Genomic DNA, 13,418 nt, shown 5'->3' with positions numbered 1-13,418 from the left:
CAGCCACTTTGCAACCCACCTTATCGGTGTCTTATCCATTGTCAGTAAACTCTTCCCACTTCTTGCTTTGCTTTTATGCCAACGGAAGGGCATGGAGGTCCTAGAACATGGGGCTATAAAGAAACTCATCTTCATTTGATAACAGTGGAGCAGACCAGTGAAGTGCAATTTTATGACTGATCTGGTTGCTGTCACTAAAATTGTTGCTAGAGGACACATGGAGATCATCGAGGTTGTTATCAACATCGTCCAGGAACTATGAATATATGTGATATTTCATGTAAATCCATTCAATAGTTGTAGAAATATTTTGGTCTGAATCAAGGTAACTCAAAAAAAATTACATGACCTCCAGATTCATAGAACAAACTACCAGTTCAATTTTTTGTAAATTAAATTTTTAGTGCCAATATTGTTTTGCATAACCTTGATGCTTCACACGTGTATAGTAGGTATATAGTACATTAATTACAACCAACTTAATATTAAATAAAACAGGTCAATGGTGGATTCAGGATCCCCATCAGTGCACAACAGCAACTGAATCCAGTCACCAGTTACACTACATTACCACAGCCTTCAATACCCTGAACTAGTGACCGCTTTACTACAGGATGGAAAAGCAGTGGTGAACTACAGAAGCAGTGTAAAAGAGGAAGGTGTCACAGCTTTGATGACAAATACTTTTTATTCTTTGGGCAGAAAGGCAATCTTAAATATAATTTCGAATAAATATTTACAACTAAAAACCAACAGATAGTGCTCACACACTACAGGCAGCTGCTTCAACATTCAGGACAGAGATGTTTCGGCCACTTGTGACAGCTGAACTGATTTTGCAGTAATTCAGGGAGCAGCTCTGAAGTTCCCCTTCATTCATTTTCTTCTTGAAGCAAAGGCTGTGAAATGAAGCAGATATAGATTTTTTTAATGAGAATGGTTTATTAAATTAAATTCCCTTATCTCCGCCACTACGTGTCAGCCACACTGATATTCTCACCGTGTAGGCCATATCCTCAGGCCTGGAGTCTGGTCTCTGCCATTCTCGGGTGGACAGAATCTTGAGGACAACCAGGCCAAAGGCTACGATCAAAACCCCTAATGAATTTCCCAACAAAGCCTCAGGTGGAAGGGCAGAGTATGGCTGAGTCATATTGATTCCTTTCCTGCGGAAAGACATTTAAAAGGAAAAAAGATTACATTTTTTTCCCCCTAACAGAATTAATCAAAAGAAATGCAGAAAATTTGCACTCACAGAACAAAGAAGAGTTTCTCGTTGATGCCAGAGATGCAGGCAGCGATGCTGAGCGTCAGTATGCTACCTCCCAACCACACATGCATGGGTTTCAGGCGTTTACGTAAAGATATGGGGGAGCATGGAAGGAGGAAACCCGCCATACCCGCCACCCACTGCATCCACACAGACAGATAAATCACAGACACACAGGCACAGCAGGAAACAAATTGCTGTACAAATGTATGGTATTTGCCTAAAAACATAAAACAACTCATGTCAAGTTGGGTACCTGCATTGCGAAAAGAGCTGTTGCTGCGATTCCGATCCAGCTGTGTATGGAGTAGAGGTTGGGTGTCTTTTGGGCGTTGTGGAAGTCAAACACAGCACAGAGCCCCACGATCGACAGCACCAGGGCGAGGAGCATCAGTGCCGCATGAAGGAGCTTCCACGGGAGCTTATTCTGACCCCAGGTCAGAGGGATGCGGTACAACACAGCTCCTACAGTGAAGAGGCAAAACAACTGAAGATGGTCTGCTTAATTAAATGTGATGGCCACATTAAATTGTGCTGTTGTTTAATAACAGCTAGTGCACCAGATGCATCAACACAGGGGAGGTTCAGGAAGTGCTCGGTGTCATATTCTGTCTTGGCTCAAAACTTGGGTTCCTTATACCAAAACTTTAAAGACCTGGTCACAAAACGAAAAAACCCCACTTAAGGCTGCCTTCAAAAGTGAGTCAATCCCCACAGACTCCAGTTGACTCCAGTAGAATTTCTCTGATGTGGACAGTAAAATTCTACATTTTATAAATTCTACATTATTATTGCTCTCTCACTAATTAGCAGGTGTCCTGTGTGATTCACCTGTACATGCTGTGAATATAGCAACCAAGCTTACCTGCATTAAGTGATAGTTAAGCACACCACGTGTCATGAGTGCAACTTACGCTCACGAGGTGAAAGTGATGCCAACCACACTACCACAGCTCTTAACGGAGGATTCATGACTATTGTTTTTGTCACTTCTGCTTTCCCTACACTGTTAAACCTCTTTTTTAATTTCATTGTCACAACTTTGATTTGATGACCTTCTTGCCAGGTTCCCAGAAGCCAATCAGTCTCTCTGATTTTTGTTCTTTACATTTAAAAAAAAGGCAGGAACCTGCCAGAGGATGTTTGGAACTCCTCAGTTACTGACTAAGCAGAGCTTTGGTGACTTTTATGGCCCTCAGAACTTGACAAACCTGTTCTGTAACAGTTTTTTGTTTTTGTTAAACAGACACGTGATAAGTGAAACAACTATAAGATAAATGACCACAGACTACAACAGGAAAAACAAGTAAAGTCCTTATACTTGAAATGGCTGGCTGTGCTTAAATCCCACAGGCTCCATAGTGTACTGGTTAACATACTTGCCTAACATGTCAGGGAAGAGATTCAAATCCTTGGTAGGGTTGCATCAGGAAGGACATTCAGTGTGAAATTAGTGCCAAATCAAACATGATGTGGCCTCGTGAATAAAGAAAAAAAACAAACAAAAAAAACGCAAAAACCCCCACAAAGTCTAACCTCAAGGTACCCACAAAAGAAGTGAAATTTCAGGAACTTCCACAGTGGCTTCATTATTTCAGTGCTGTTTGGGAAATTCCCATTTATAATGGATGAGAAGTTTTTTTTTTGTTGTTGATACTGTTAATATAATTAAATATTTTTTTCAGGTTATCAAAAGAAAAAAAATATTGAAATTGCTTCTTACCCAAAGCCATTATAATATAGCGTATTACATCCAAGTAACAACTGACAAAAAAGTACTACTGTTTACTGCAGCAGTGTAATGGAGCTGTGGCCAAACAGTCACTGCAGACGTTACCTCATGTTACCTCGCTACTGAAATCATGCCTAAAATTATACACTACATCTATACCAAGCCTAGGATGTGTAATTACCCTGATACAGCCTGACTGCTTGGAGGAGGAAGAGAACTGAGAAACAGAAATGAAACTCATGAGCTTTATTTGGAAGGCCACCCACCGTTGCCATACACCACCACCAGACCCGTCACCATCAGGACGGGGTGCCAGTTGAACTGAAGCGACGAGCCGTCCCAAGCAAAACCGCCGCGCCACTTGCTGTTCCACAGGCACACGCACACCACGCAGGCCACACCCAGGCCGAAGCACAGCAGGTAGAATCCATAGAAGATCACGATGGGTCTCATCCTGGAGAGATCTGCAGGCTAAATTAGCAAAAAGAACTCAATGAGAAGACGAGAGATGGAAGGGCAGAGAACTGTTTCTGCATTCAGGTACTGCCCAGTTAGCTCTAATTTGGTTATTTGAAGACATAAATTTGTCTTTTTGATCTTCCTTTGAGTTTTAATCTTGACTTTTTGATCTTTTTTGATTATTTAAAGATGAAAAAGACAATATTAAACCTGGGCTACTTTTGAGTAATCACCGTTTACACGACTGCTAAACCACTTTGATTTCAGAATCACAAAGCTCTAAGTTGGCTACCTGGTAGTCTTCAGAAACACGCTTCAGTGCGGCAAGCCTTACCTCATCCACAGCAGCAGTGACACTGACAACACTTCCTACTCTACAGCCCTGAACATCATGTAGGAGTTATTTAACTGTCTCATGACTTCCCCCTGTCAATCTCTGAATGTCACTCACTTCGCGTTTCTGCGGTTCAGCCATAGTCTCACTTCCACATGCAGCTGTGTTGAGGGTACGGAGGGGGAAGCAGTCAGAGGTGGAGCAGCTGGGAGATGAAGGGCCACTCTGCTGCATCTGCCACCTGTTTGAACGAGGCGGTTAGAGACAGATCAGATAGAGACGAGTGTGACACGCACAAAAAAGTCAGTGTCCTGTCATAAAGAAAGAAGAAAATGGTGAATTTATGGAGTAAAAGTAATTTTTTGGAGGTGTCAAGTGTCATAAAATGCCAATGGAGACAGGTAGCCGTTTTCTGGAGACACAAACTGAAAAGTGGATAGGCTGGTGACAAATTAAGAGGAAAAAAACAACATAAAGCAGTATCGAAGGACCTTAGGGTTGTGGTTGGTTCTACAACTTACTGCAAGTCTTAATTTTCTTCAGGCATTCAGCGACCCCTCCTGCCCTGTGCGTGGGAGCCCTGCTATATGCTCAGGTACAAATGTTTCATCATAGGAGTAGCTCTGTATTAATATGTAGATACCCTTGCACCTGCGTACGACAAGTGGACGCGAACAAAGGCCACCGGAAGCCTTGTAAATGTAAAGTTCAAAGGCCTAGTTTTTCCTTCAAATTTTCACCTTTCAGTTCCTTATTTACCTCGTACAACCTCTTGATAAACAAATTCCTGCTTGTCCGCCAACACGTTTTTGTGTATCCCGAATTAACGAGTATCTTTAGCACATTCGTGAAAAGTCGTATTTATGCCACTGTACGTCTTGTCTGTTCTCTTTAAGCGAGGCGACGTTAAATAGCATATTTTCCAAATGAAGTCTTGTGTAAGAAGTTACGTATCCCCATTAGCATGCGCAGAGAGTTCGAAACTTGACGCGTTGAAGAAACATTTAGTTGTGTACCTCGGTTAGCAAATATCTCGTACCTAAGAAGACAATTCGGACGTAGGAGATTACGTCACCAGTAAACGCAACGTTTATTACAGGTGAATGGCCTTCACTTTAGGAAGAGATACTTACCTGATCCATTTCCGTATTTCTAGCGCATGGCCTTGTGGGAAATGTGGTTTCTTCTACCCCGTCACTCCTACCCAACAGTCATTGCTCCTACCCTGTTCACGATCATTACACAAAAATAATTCCAAGCACTGCGAAGTATTACATTGACCTTCTTCTCATTTTCTTCTTCTGGGACACACCAGTGTTAAAATAATATTTACAAAAATGTTTATTGATCTTGGTGAAACCCATGAGATAAAAAACAAAAACAAATGTGAACACACGTGTCTCTTTTGCTATCCTCCTGGGGACATCCCATTGACATAATGCTTTCCCTAGCCACTTATCCTAACCCTAACCATCGAAAATGATTGCCTAATCCCAACCCTTACCCTAACCATAACCCAATTGTAACCCTAAAACCACATTTTCAGTGTGGAAAATGCTTTTAACCCCGTGGGGACCTGGAGTTTGGTTCCCACAAGGGCTGTTGGTCCCACCAGTATAAGTCAATTTCAGATTTTGGTCAAGATAGTAAGAACCCGTACACACACACACACACACACACACACACACACACACACACACACACACACACACACACACACACACACACACACATTAGTAGAACAATTAAAGACCAATAGGACTGTAGGAAAAATACTACAATAACAAATAGCCAGTAATTTGGTCTGTGGCTGTATAAAGTTGTGGCTGGTGGAGTTTTCACTTGCCTTGCAGGATGTGTGAAAATGTGAAAGAAAAAAATGGTCCCTGTTGAAGGAGGTCAGCGGCTGCTTCCAAGATCTGCTGCCTGCCAGCTCCACCTGGAGGCAATGTTAGTCAGTATTTTATTTGTTCTTCTATGCAACAGTCTCTTCTATACAACTGAGAGGCCTTCTGTGACAGAGGTAGAATTTACAAAAGATCATTTGGTAATCTATGTAACTATGCATGTAATAACACTGATCAAGGTAGTTTAGGCATACATACATTACAAATCCCCATGTAATAATTACACACTGTCTATAGATAGATGAAACTTCCATCTGCAGACAGTCTAAAAAGTCTTTAGAAAAGTTAAGTACAGAATTGCCTCAGACCTGTATTTCTTCTAATAGTCAGAAGAGGGTGATATGCCTGGTTACAAAAGAATCTGGTGGCAAAGAGGTCTATGGGAAAAAGTCACAAACACTACTTCAGAAAACACTTCTCTGATAGGTCTTTGTTCTCAGTTGTTAGTTCAAATCTTATTTAAAATATTTGTTTCCCCATTTTGTACATTGATTCCAGTGCATTGTAATGGAATCAAAAAGGAGGACAAGCAGGATATGATGGAGCTTTCAGTAACTTGTAACTGACAAGTCATTACCCTATGACAGTACAGTATGTCTCAGGTTCTCAGTTATAGTCACCCTTTGCCTAGTTTCAAAACACCAAGACAGTGACTGCATGAGATTTAATGCTCAGCTTGAAATTTAACAGGTGATGTCACAGTGGCTATATTCTTCTTTTATATACGGTCTATGGTAATAATGTATTTTAGTTTTCATTATTCAACAGTTGTTTTTGTTTGTTTGTTTGCTCTTTGTAAAAGACAAAGCTTTGATGGGATTTCGTTTTTTCTTTTCTTATCATCAGGCTGCCAGGTCACAATTTGCAGATTCATTCCTGCATAACTTTAGACATCATTAATCACCATAGTCAAAGGTACCAAGTATTTATACTGGGGTATAATTCCTGTTGTCTGTGGAACATCTGCTTACTTCAAAACACTTCACAAAGACAAAATAACGTGCACGCACGCACGCACGCACACACACACACACACATACAAACCATACGTCCTCCCAGGTCTGTTTTGCCTGTGCTTCTCTTTCACATTTGTGATGCAGCAGATGGTATGAGCTTCAGGGCAAAAAAAGATGATGACATACTCTCCATTAAAAAAAACTAGTTTGCTGCAAATTAAGCAGCAGTTTTCAGCAAAGGAGTGTGCGAAAAACGAATGTGTTGCTTCTGACAAAAGCAGTTTGGTTTATGCCTGAAACACATGACTGGGTTGAATCCTGCACCATTTCTCCGGTGTACTCCTAGCTGCAGTTTTCCATTTGTATTTGGTGAGGGGTTCATGAGGGCAGTGATAGGTCAGTCATTTTAAAGCCTAGTGTATTTCCCAAGAACAGGGCTTGTTTTAAAATATCAAAGTGCCTTACATCCACTGACAAACTCCGTCAAGTCTTCTCCCAGGTCCCCCGCTGGGTGATTGGTATATTGGGCAGTTGGCTGTGTGGTGGGAAACTGCTGGATTTTTTATCCAGACATTTGTTAATGTTATGTTTCCACTGCTCCTGTTTTGTTTTTTGTTTGTTTGTTTTGTTTTGTTTTGTTTGTTTTGCTTCAGTTATCCCTAGCCAACAACCCAACAGACTACTAATTTTGTAGACTAAATCAACGTGTTGATTTGTGTTGTAATACTACTAGATATTGGCCAAAGGAATTAGCTTTAATGGTTTTATTTTGATATTTAACATAAAATTTTTATTAAAAAAACAGCAGTGTTATCAATGAGTTCTCTGCTTGCTTGACAAACAAAATAAAAGAAAGTGGAGAGATAGTGGAAACTATAACTGCACAAAAGATACAAAGAAGGAATAATTAAACAAAGATTGAAAATATGAACGATAAAAGAAAGGATTTAGCAACACCAAAGCTCTGAAATTTGTCCAATACACTGTAAAATCTTATAAGTTCCCAGAACTCAAAAAAACTATGCAAACTTGTTGCCTCAAAAAATTAAGTAAAGCTTTCTTAAGATGACTGTTCGGACAACTTATTAATTGCAAGTATACAGTACTAAGAATAACTTTATGTTTCTGACTGCAATAATAATTGTTTATGCACTGACAAACACTTCAAGTTCTACAAAATAAAAAATACATGTTGTAACTTAAAAAAAACACATTATGTTTTATCATCCTTGAAATTTCTAGTACAACACTTATATTAATATAACACTGTATGCAAGTATGATTCAAAAAGAATAATTAACAACACTTCTTGTAATGGTGTTAAAATCATCCCAACTTTTATTTTCAAATGCAAAAAAGTATATCAGCCAACATACTGGATAATCAAAATAAAATGTGTTTATTGTTTAGCCACAAGCACAGTATCTAGATCAAACAACACATTTGTTTTGCATTCAAACACAGAAGCTTGGTATCTTCTAATATTTTAAGGATGGCTTGTTTCCATGCATTACTGCCTGAATGACTGTCATGGATTTAGCTGATCCAAATGTAAGTGCAGAAGTAAGTCTTTAACTTTCCTTCTCTTAAGTACAGTGGCAGTGGATGTGGGTTGGTATGGGCTCAAAATGTGGTCATAAATATTTTGTACTTGTAAATCAGTTTTGTACTTGTAAATCAGTTTTGTACTTGTAAATCAGGATTTGTATGTGTAAAAAGAATTTGTGTGTGCGTAAAAAAGATTTGTGTGTAAAGAAGATTTGTGTGTGCGTAAAAAAGATTTGTATGTGTAAAAAAGATTTGTGTGTGCGTAAAAAAGATTTGTGTGTGGACTTAGCCAAAAAAACCCCTGCAAGTTTCACGTATGAATTTTGACCCTATTTTTCTTCCTTTCATCTGATTGGTCAATGTCATGTCAATCACAAATGTAACAATCCAATCAGAGAACAGATGGGTTTGGCTGTCAGAGGGGCGCTTTTTTTGAACTGCAGGTCTTTGAAGGGAATAAATGCCCTTTTACATGCCAACCCAGCGTTTTCCTTCATCACCACGAAGGAAAACAGTCTGTGGTCGTCTGAGTTTGGTGATTTTTGTGTCACAGGTTTACGTGTTTAATACAGGGACTTCCACAGCCTTTTCAACAGCGCTGCGGACCGCGGGGGGCAGTGTTTTGGAAATGACAGTCTTCATTACAAAGCTTTCTTCGTTATGAATTAGCATACATGTTTTTATTGAACATTTGAAGAACTAGCAAAAAAAAAAAACGAAACTCTTGTAGAGGACATAAAGTCAGAGATAGAAACGACAAGGAGCAGGTGCATCTAGTACAGGTAGAGCTGCTGCAAAAACCCACAGAGCTCAGCAGCCAGCGTAACAAATTCTGGATCCTTTGCTTTTAGTTAGCAGTTAACATTAGCAGCACATCCTGCCTCCAATGTGAAAGGACTTTTATGCTGCGCACTGTGACTCACAGCAATGGTCCCGGGTCAGCCCTGACTTTGTGTTAAACTAATCCTAAAGTAATGATGGTATTTCTAACCACTGACATACAACAACTTTATCCTTTCAACAGCTGCTGAAAGTTAGGGGACCTAGCGGCTATCGGATATTTATATAGAGATCCTCCAGCTTCAAACTGTATTACCCTTCAAGGACCTGCAGTTCAAAAAAGTGCCCCTCCGACAGACAAACCCATCTGTTCTCTGATTGGATTATTACATTTGTGATTGACATGACATTGACCAATCAGATGAAAGGAAGAAAAATAGGGTCAAAATTCGTACTTGTAACTTGCAGGGTTTTTTTTGGCTAAGTGCACACACAAATCTTTTTTACGCACACACAAATCTTTTTTACGCACACACAAATCTTTTTTACACATACAAATCTTTTTTACGCACACACAAATCTTTTTTACACATACAAATCTTTTTTACACACACACAAATTCTTTTTACACATACAAATCCTGATTTACAAGTACAAAACTGATTTACAAGTGCAAAATATTTATGACCACATTTTGAGCCCATAGGTTGGAGATCCAATGATTTTGAACCTGCAGCCAATCTAAGATGAAAGTTATCCACATTACAATGCCAAAGTTTTTTTTTTAGTTTTTTTTTTTTTTACTAATCTTAAGGTATCTTCAGGCTAATTATAGACAGTAGAAAGGATGGACAGAAAAAACAAAAAAACAAAAATAGTAATATTCCAGCAGTGAGGGTGCCAGTAAAACAGCATAAAATAACAGAAATTTGCTGTCATTTTAAATTCAGTCATTTTCCTTAATTTAAAAATGGAAAATATCTCTATTTTTACAACACAGTAAATCAAAATACATTCCTCTAGCTTTACCTTTAGATGCAATCTTGTGCTTTTTTCATGTTAAATATAGGGTATTTACCCTAAAATAATCAAATACTATAATACAATTAATTAGCTTAAATCTGCAGCAAACCACTGTTATTACTTGGGTTTAATGTGTGATTTTATGTGAAAATTATTATTATTATTATTATTATTATTATTATTAAATATAATAAATTGGTTAACTGCCCATAAAAATGATCAAAATACTGTCATAAAACCATTAACTGGATTCTTCTAATTACAATATTTTCAATGTTGATTGTGTTATGTTTATCTTTACTTAAAAATCTTGTTTATATAATAAATCTACATGCTAAATGAGTATCTTAACAAACAAGAGAAGGTTCACACAATTTTTGTTATCTGTGAATGAATGACATCAGCTGTGCATCCTGAGAAGGCAGTAACTAAACATGGGCCACTGTAATGTAGGGTTGTTACCTTACAATATAAAGCAGCTGTTGTTGTGATTTGGTGATAAAACTAAAATTGAATTGAAATGTAATTTTATATATTACCAATAAAGGTGACAAAATGATTTGTGAATAAGTATAGCTCTATGTAGAATATCTGTTATTTAAATTTTTAATGCAATCAACCCATCTGGAGAAGCAGAATGCACAAACTTTGGACAAACTGCCCGAAATGCGTTGACAGAGGCATTTCCGGGATTCTGAGTCATTCTGTGCTCCAGATGAGTTAATTCCGTTAAAAATCTCAATCGCGTTAATCGTGATGACGGCGTTGACAGCCCTATTTCATATATTTAAAAGTAACAGGAAAATTCTGTTTAGTGTTATGGAAAATCAGCTAAATTACTATTTTACTTTCAAATAAGCGTGATCATATCAGTCAAATGCATAAAAGTTTTATACTTCCACTCAAACTGAACATGAGCAGTGAAAGTATACGGATGGACCCAGACTGGGACTGATATTTTTAGCGTTTCGCTTCATCTGTGTGGCTCTCTCTTTTTTATTCTGTCCTTGTCGCCATCTTTTTTATTTGACCATCCATCTTGCGGGCAGCTTGTTTAACATTATGTGTACAGAAGCAGGTAAATGTTGTGTGCCCAAGAGAGAGAGAACCAGAGAGAGAGGGAGAGAGTGGGGATGAGACATGGGTGTACACATGAGTCTTTGAGGAAGTTGCACAGTTTGGTGAGAGGACACAGTTTACGACCTAGCTTTAGTGAAAGAGTCACTCCTATTATGTGGATTCTGAGAGGAATATCAACTCACTCAAGAGTGCTACAGTTTTGCTCAGGTCATGTTAAATTTACTGAATTCTTAATTAATTTTCTAAAGCATTTTTCCCTAAAAACATAACTCGGTCATCTTGTGGTACAGGTTGGGAGCAGGGTTGCTAAACACACCTACCTGCAGACATTTAAGAAAGCATGCACAGCGAGGGAGTGACTCAGTGCTGCAGGTGTAGGAGTCCTACTGTCACATTGCGTAGGTCATTAATGGACGGTGTTCATATATGACTCAAACTGTGTGTTCATAAATGTTTTATTCATTTTATTTATAATTATGATGCCAAAACTGAACAATACACTCAGTCTGTTTGGTGACACATTAATTAGAGCTTAAATGTTTATTTATTACAGGCTATTACTAAATGAAAAAGTAATTTGTTTTTAAAAATGACAGACAATTTACAGTTCATTACTGTGAAGGGACATAATGTAAACCTTTTGTAATAGCTTGGTATTTTTGTTGGGTTTATGCTTCAAGATATTTGATTTGGTATTTAGCTTTTTATACATTTGGTTCTTCTCTGTTTGTAACTGCCGTTAGTGTCATGTGTGATGAATCACTCAAGTCGAGCTTTCTCGTCCTTCTTGTGGTTTTCTTGAGTATTTTTTGTGTCTCCTTGTGTTTGAAATGATTTCCTCTTGTATAGTGTTTTACTTGTTTTTTTAGACCTTGCCTTTTTGCTGGGCCCTTTGTTGCATTCTTCACTCTCCTGACTGATTAATTGAGCATGACTATTGCCTGTTTTAGGTTAAAGATTAAGGTCTAAGTCTCTCCGCCTGGGGCATACTGTGAATCAAGTTCAATACAGTCGGGCTTTTTTCTGCTTCTTTGACTAGACAGAACCTAAAACCCCAGCTGGAGATGACGGGTATCACAGCAGGGGTTATAAACTTTCTTTGTTAAATTGTGCTTTCTGTTTCAGGTTCTGCATACTGATAAAAGGGGCATTTCATGGGTCATATGACTCTTCTTCTACACGCCATGAAGGTCACTCAATCCAGGCAGAAACACTATCAGATGAAGAAAAAAATTCTGATTAAAAATCTATCAAAAGTATATAAAAAATATGACAGTATGCAACATTAGATAGAGAGATTAGAGAGATTATTGCTTGACAAAATCATTAATCTTGTCATTTAGTGCACAGAGCAGTAAAATACACATTTTAATTCAGCTCAATTAATTGGTTGCTGTGTGCGCTCTCAGTGCTACTGTGTATTTCTAAGGCAATGGCTGCAAGTTTTGGAACTTTAAACTGGACACATGTAAACAGTAAAGATTACCATCCTGTCACCGTTACTGTCACAGGGATTCTAGATGTGTGTCCTGTGTTCTAGTAACAGCATGTTTCACCAGTGCAAAGGAGACTAAGCTGCAGATTTGAATCAACAATGAAAACATTTATACATTTTCTGACACATTCATGTGACAACACGATGTATAGTTTGTGTTTCATTCAGTCGTATTAGTAAGGTACGGCTTATAAACTTGCACATCTAAAATGTATACTCCTGGGAGAGAATCTATATAGCATGCTGTAAATAAAAGAATCTGTGAATTAATGATTTTATACTAAAACTCTGAACTTAACCTGCTGCATATCAGGCTATGTTGTCACCATCAGTTGCCACGGTGATTTAGAAAATCTTTTAGTAAAAAGAGAGCCACTTTCATGACACAGAAAACTCAGCTCAAGATAGCTCACTAAGCCATTAATGACACTTTGTACAGTACATAGTGTCCATTATTTTGTGCTTATCCTTTGGGTTCTCTCCTTCCACATCAACCTTTACACCTTTATGTGAACAGTAAAGGTTCAGTAAAGGTTAATGCTAATGCTGCAAAAGGGTTTGTTCATTTTTGTTTAACATATTGAAATTGGGCTGTTTGCTCCGGCAGTCTGAATTGCTGACTTACACAGCAGCACATTCTGCACCAGCTCGGGACAGAAATCTCACCATCCTCACACACATAGTGCTGGAAATACAGTCCCCACTGGTACTCGCACCAAAACTGTCATTTGGGTTATTATCCTGCAGAATAAGTGGAGTGAACGATTCTGTCCCGAGGAGTCGAGATTCAAATCTGCGATGTCATACTGATCTACAGCGTGGAGCCACTCTGTT

At 38.5% G+C, this 13,418-nt stretch overlaps 1 protein-coding gene across 5 annotated transcripts; it reads right to left on the bottom strand.

Moving 5' to 3' along the window:
• Positions 1 to 664: 664 nt before the first annotated feature.
• LOC134638842 (lysosomal membrane ascorbate-dependent ferrireductase CYB561A3) lies at positions 665 to 4,957 on the bottom strand. 5 transcript variants are annotated; one of them, XM_063489758.1, is made up of 7 exons: positions 4,929 to 4,957; positions 3,913 to 4,036; positions 3,269 to 3,473; positions 1,527 to 1,735; positions 1,256 to 1,410; positions 1,001 to 1,166; positions 665 to 899 (listed from the first exon to the last, which is right to left on the bottom strand). In XM_063489758.1, the coding sequence occupies exons 2-7, from the start codon at positions 4,027 to 4,029 to the stop codon at positions 873 to 875; spliced, it is 879 nt and encodes a 292-aa protein (XP_063345828.1). In that variant the 5' UTR covers positions 4,030 to 4,036; positions 4,929 to 4,957; the 3' UTR covers positions 665 to 872. The 5 variants fall into 5 exon arrangements, with proteins under 5 accessions (XP_063345828.1, XP_063345831.1, XP_063345830.1 ...); XM_063489761.1 differs by lacking the exon at positions 4,929 to 4,957 and adding an exon at positions 4,835 to 4,858; XM_063489760.1 differs by lacking the exon at positions 4,929 to 4,957 and adding an exon at positions 4,812 to 4,833.
• Positions 4,958 to 13,418: the final 8,461 nt, after the last annotated feature.

This window comes from Pelmatolapia mariae, linkage group LG12, assembly GCF_036321145.2.
Source record: "Pelmatolapia mariae isolate MD_Pm_ZW linkage group LG12, Pm_UMD_F_2, whole genome shotgun sequence".
Taxonomy (NCBI): Eukaryota; Metazoa; Chordata; class Actinopteri; order Cichliformes; family Cichlidae; genus Pelmatolapia; species Pelmatolapia mariae.
This window is presented reverse-complemented; position numbering and strand designations above follow the sequence as displayed.

What these genes read in the sequence shown, in the direction of transcription:
- LOC134638842 (XM_063489758.1), bottom strand. Translation starts at nt 4,029, where the DNA reads ATGCAGCAGAGTGGCCCTTCATCTCCCAGCTGCTCCACCTCTGACTGC. An exon ending in CTGAACCGCAGAAACGCGAA is followed by an intron (nt 3,474 to 3,912) that starts GTGAGTGACATT and finishes TTGCTAATTTAG; the next exon opens with CCTGCAGATCTCTCCAGGAT. An exon ending in CAGCTCTTTTCGCAATGCAG is followed by an intron (nt 1,411 to 1,526) that starts GTACCCAACTTG and finishes GTGTGGATGCAG; the next exon opens with TGGGTGGCGGGTATGGCGGG.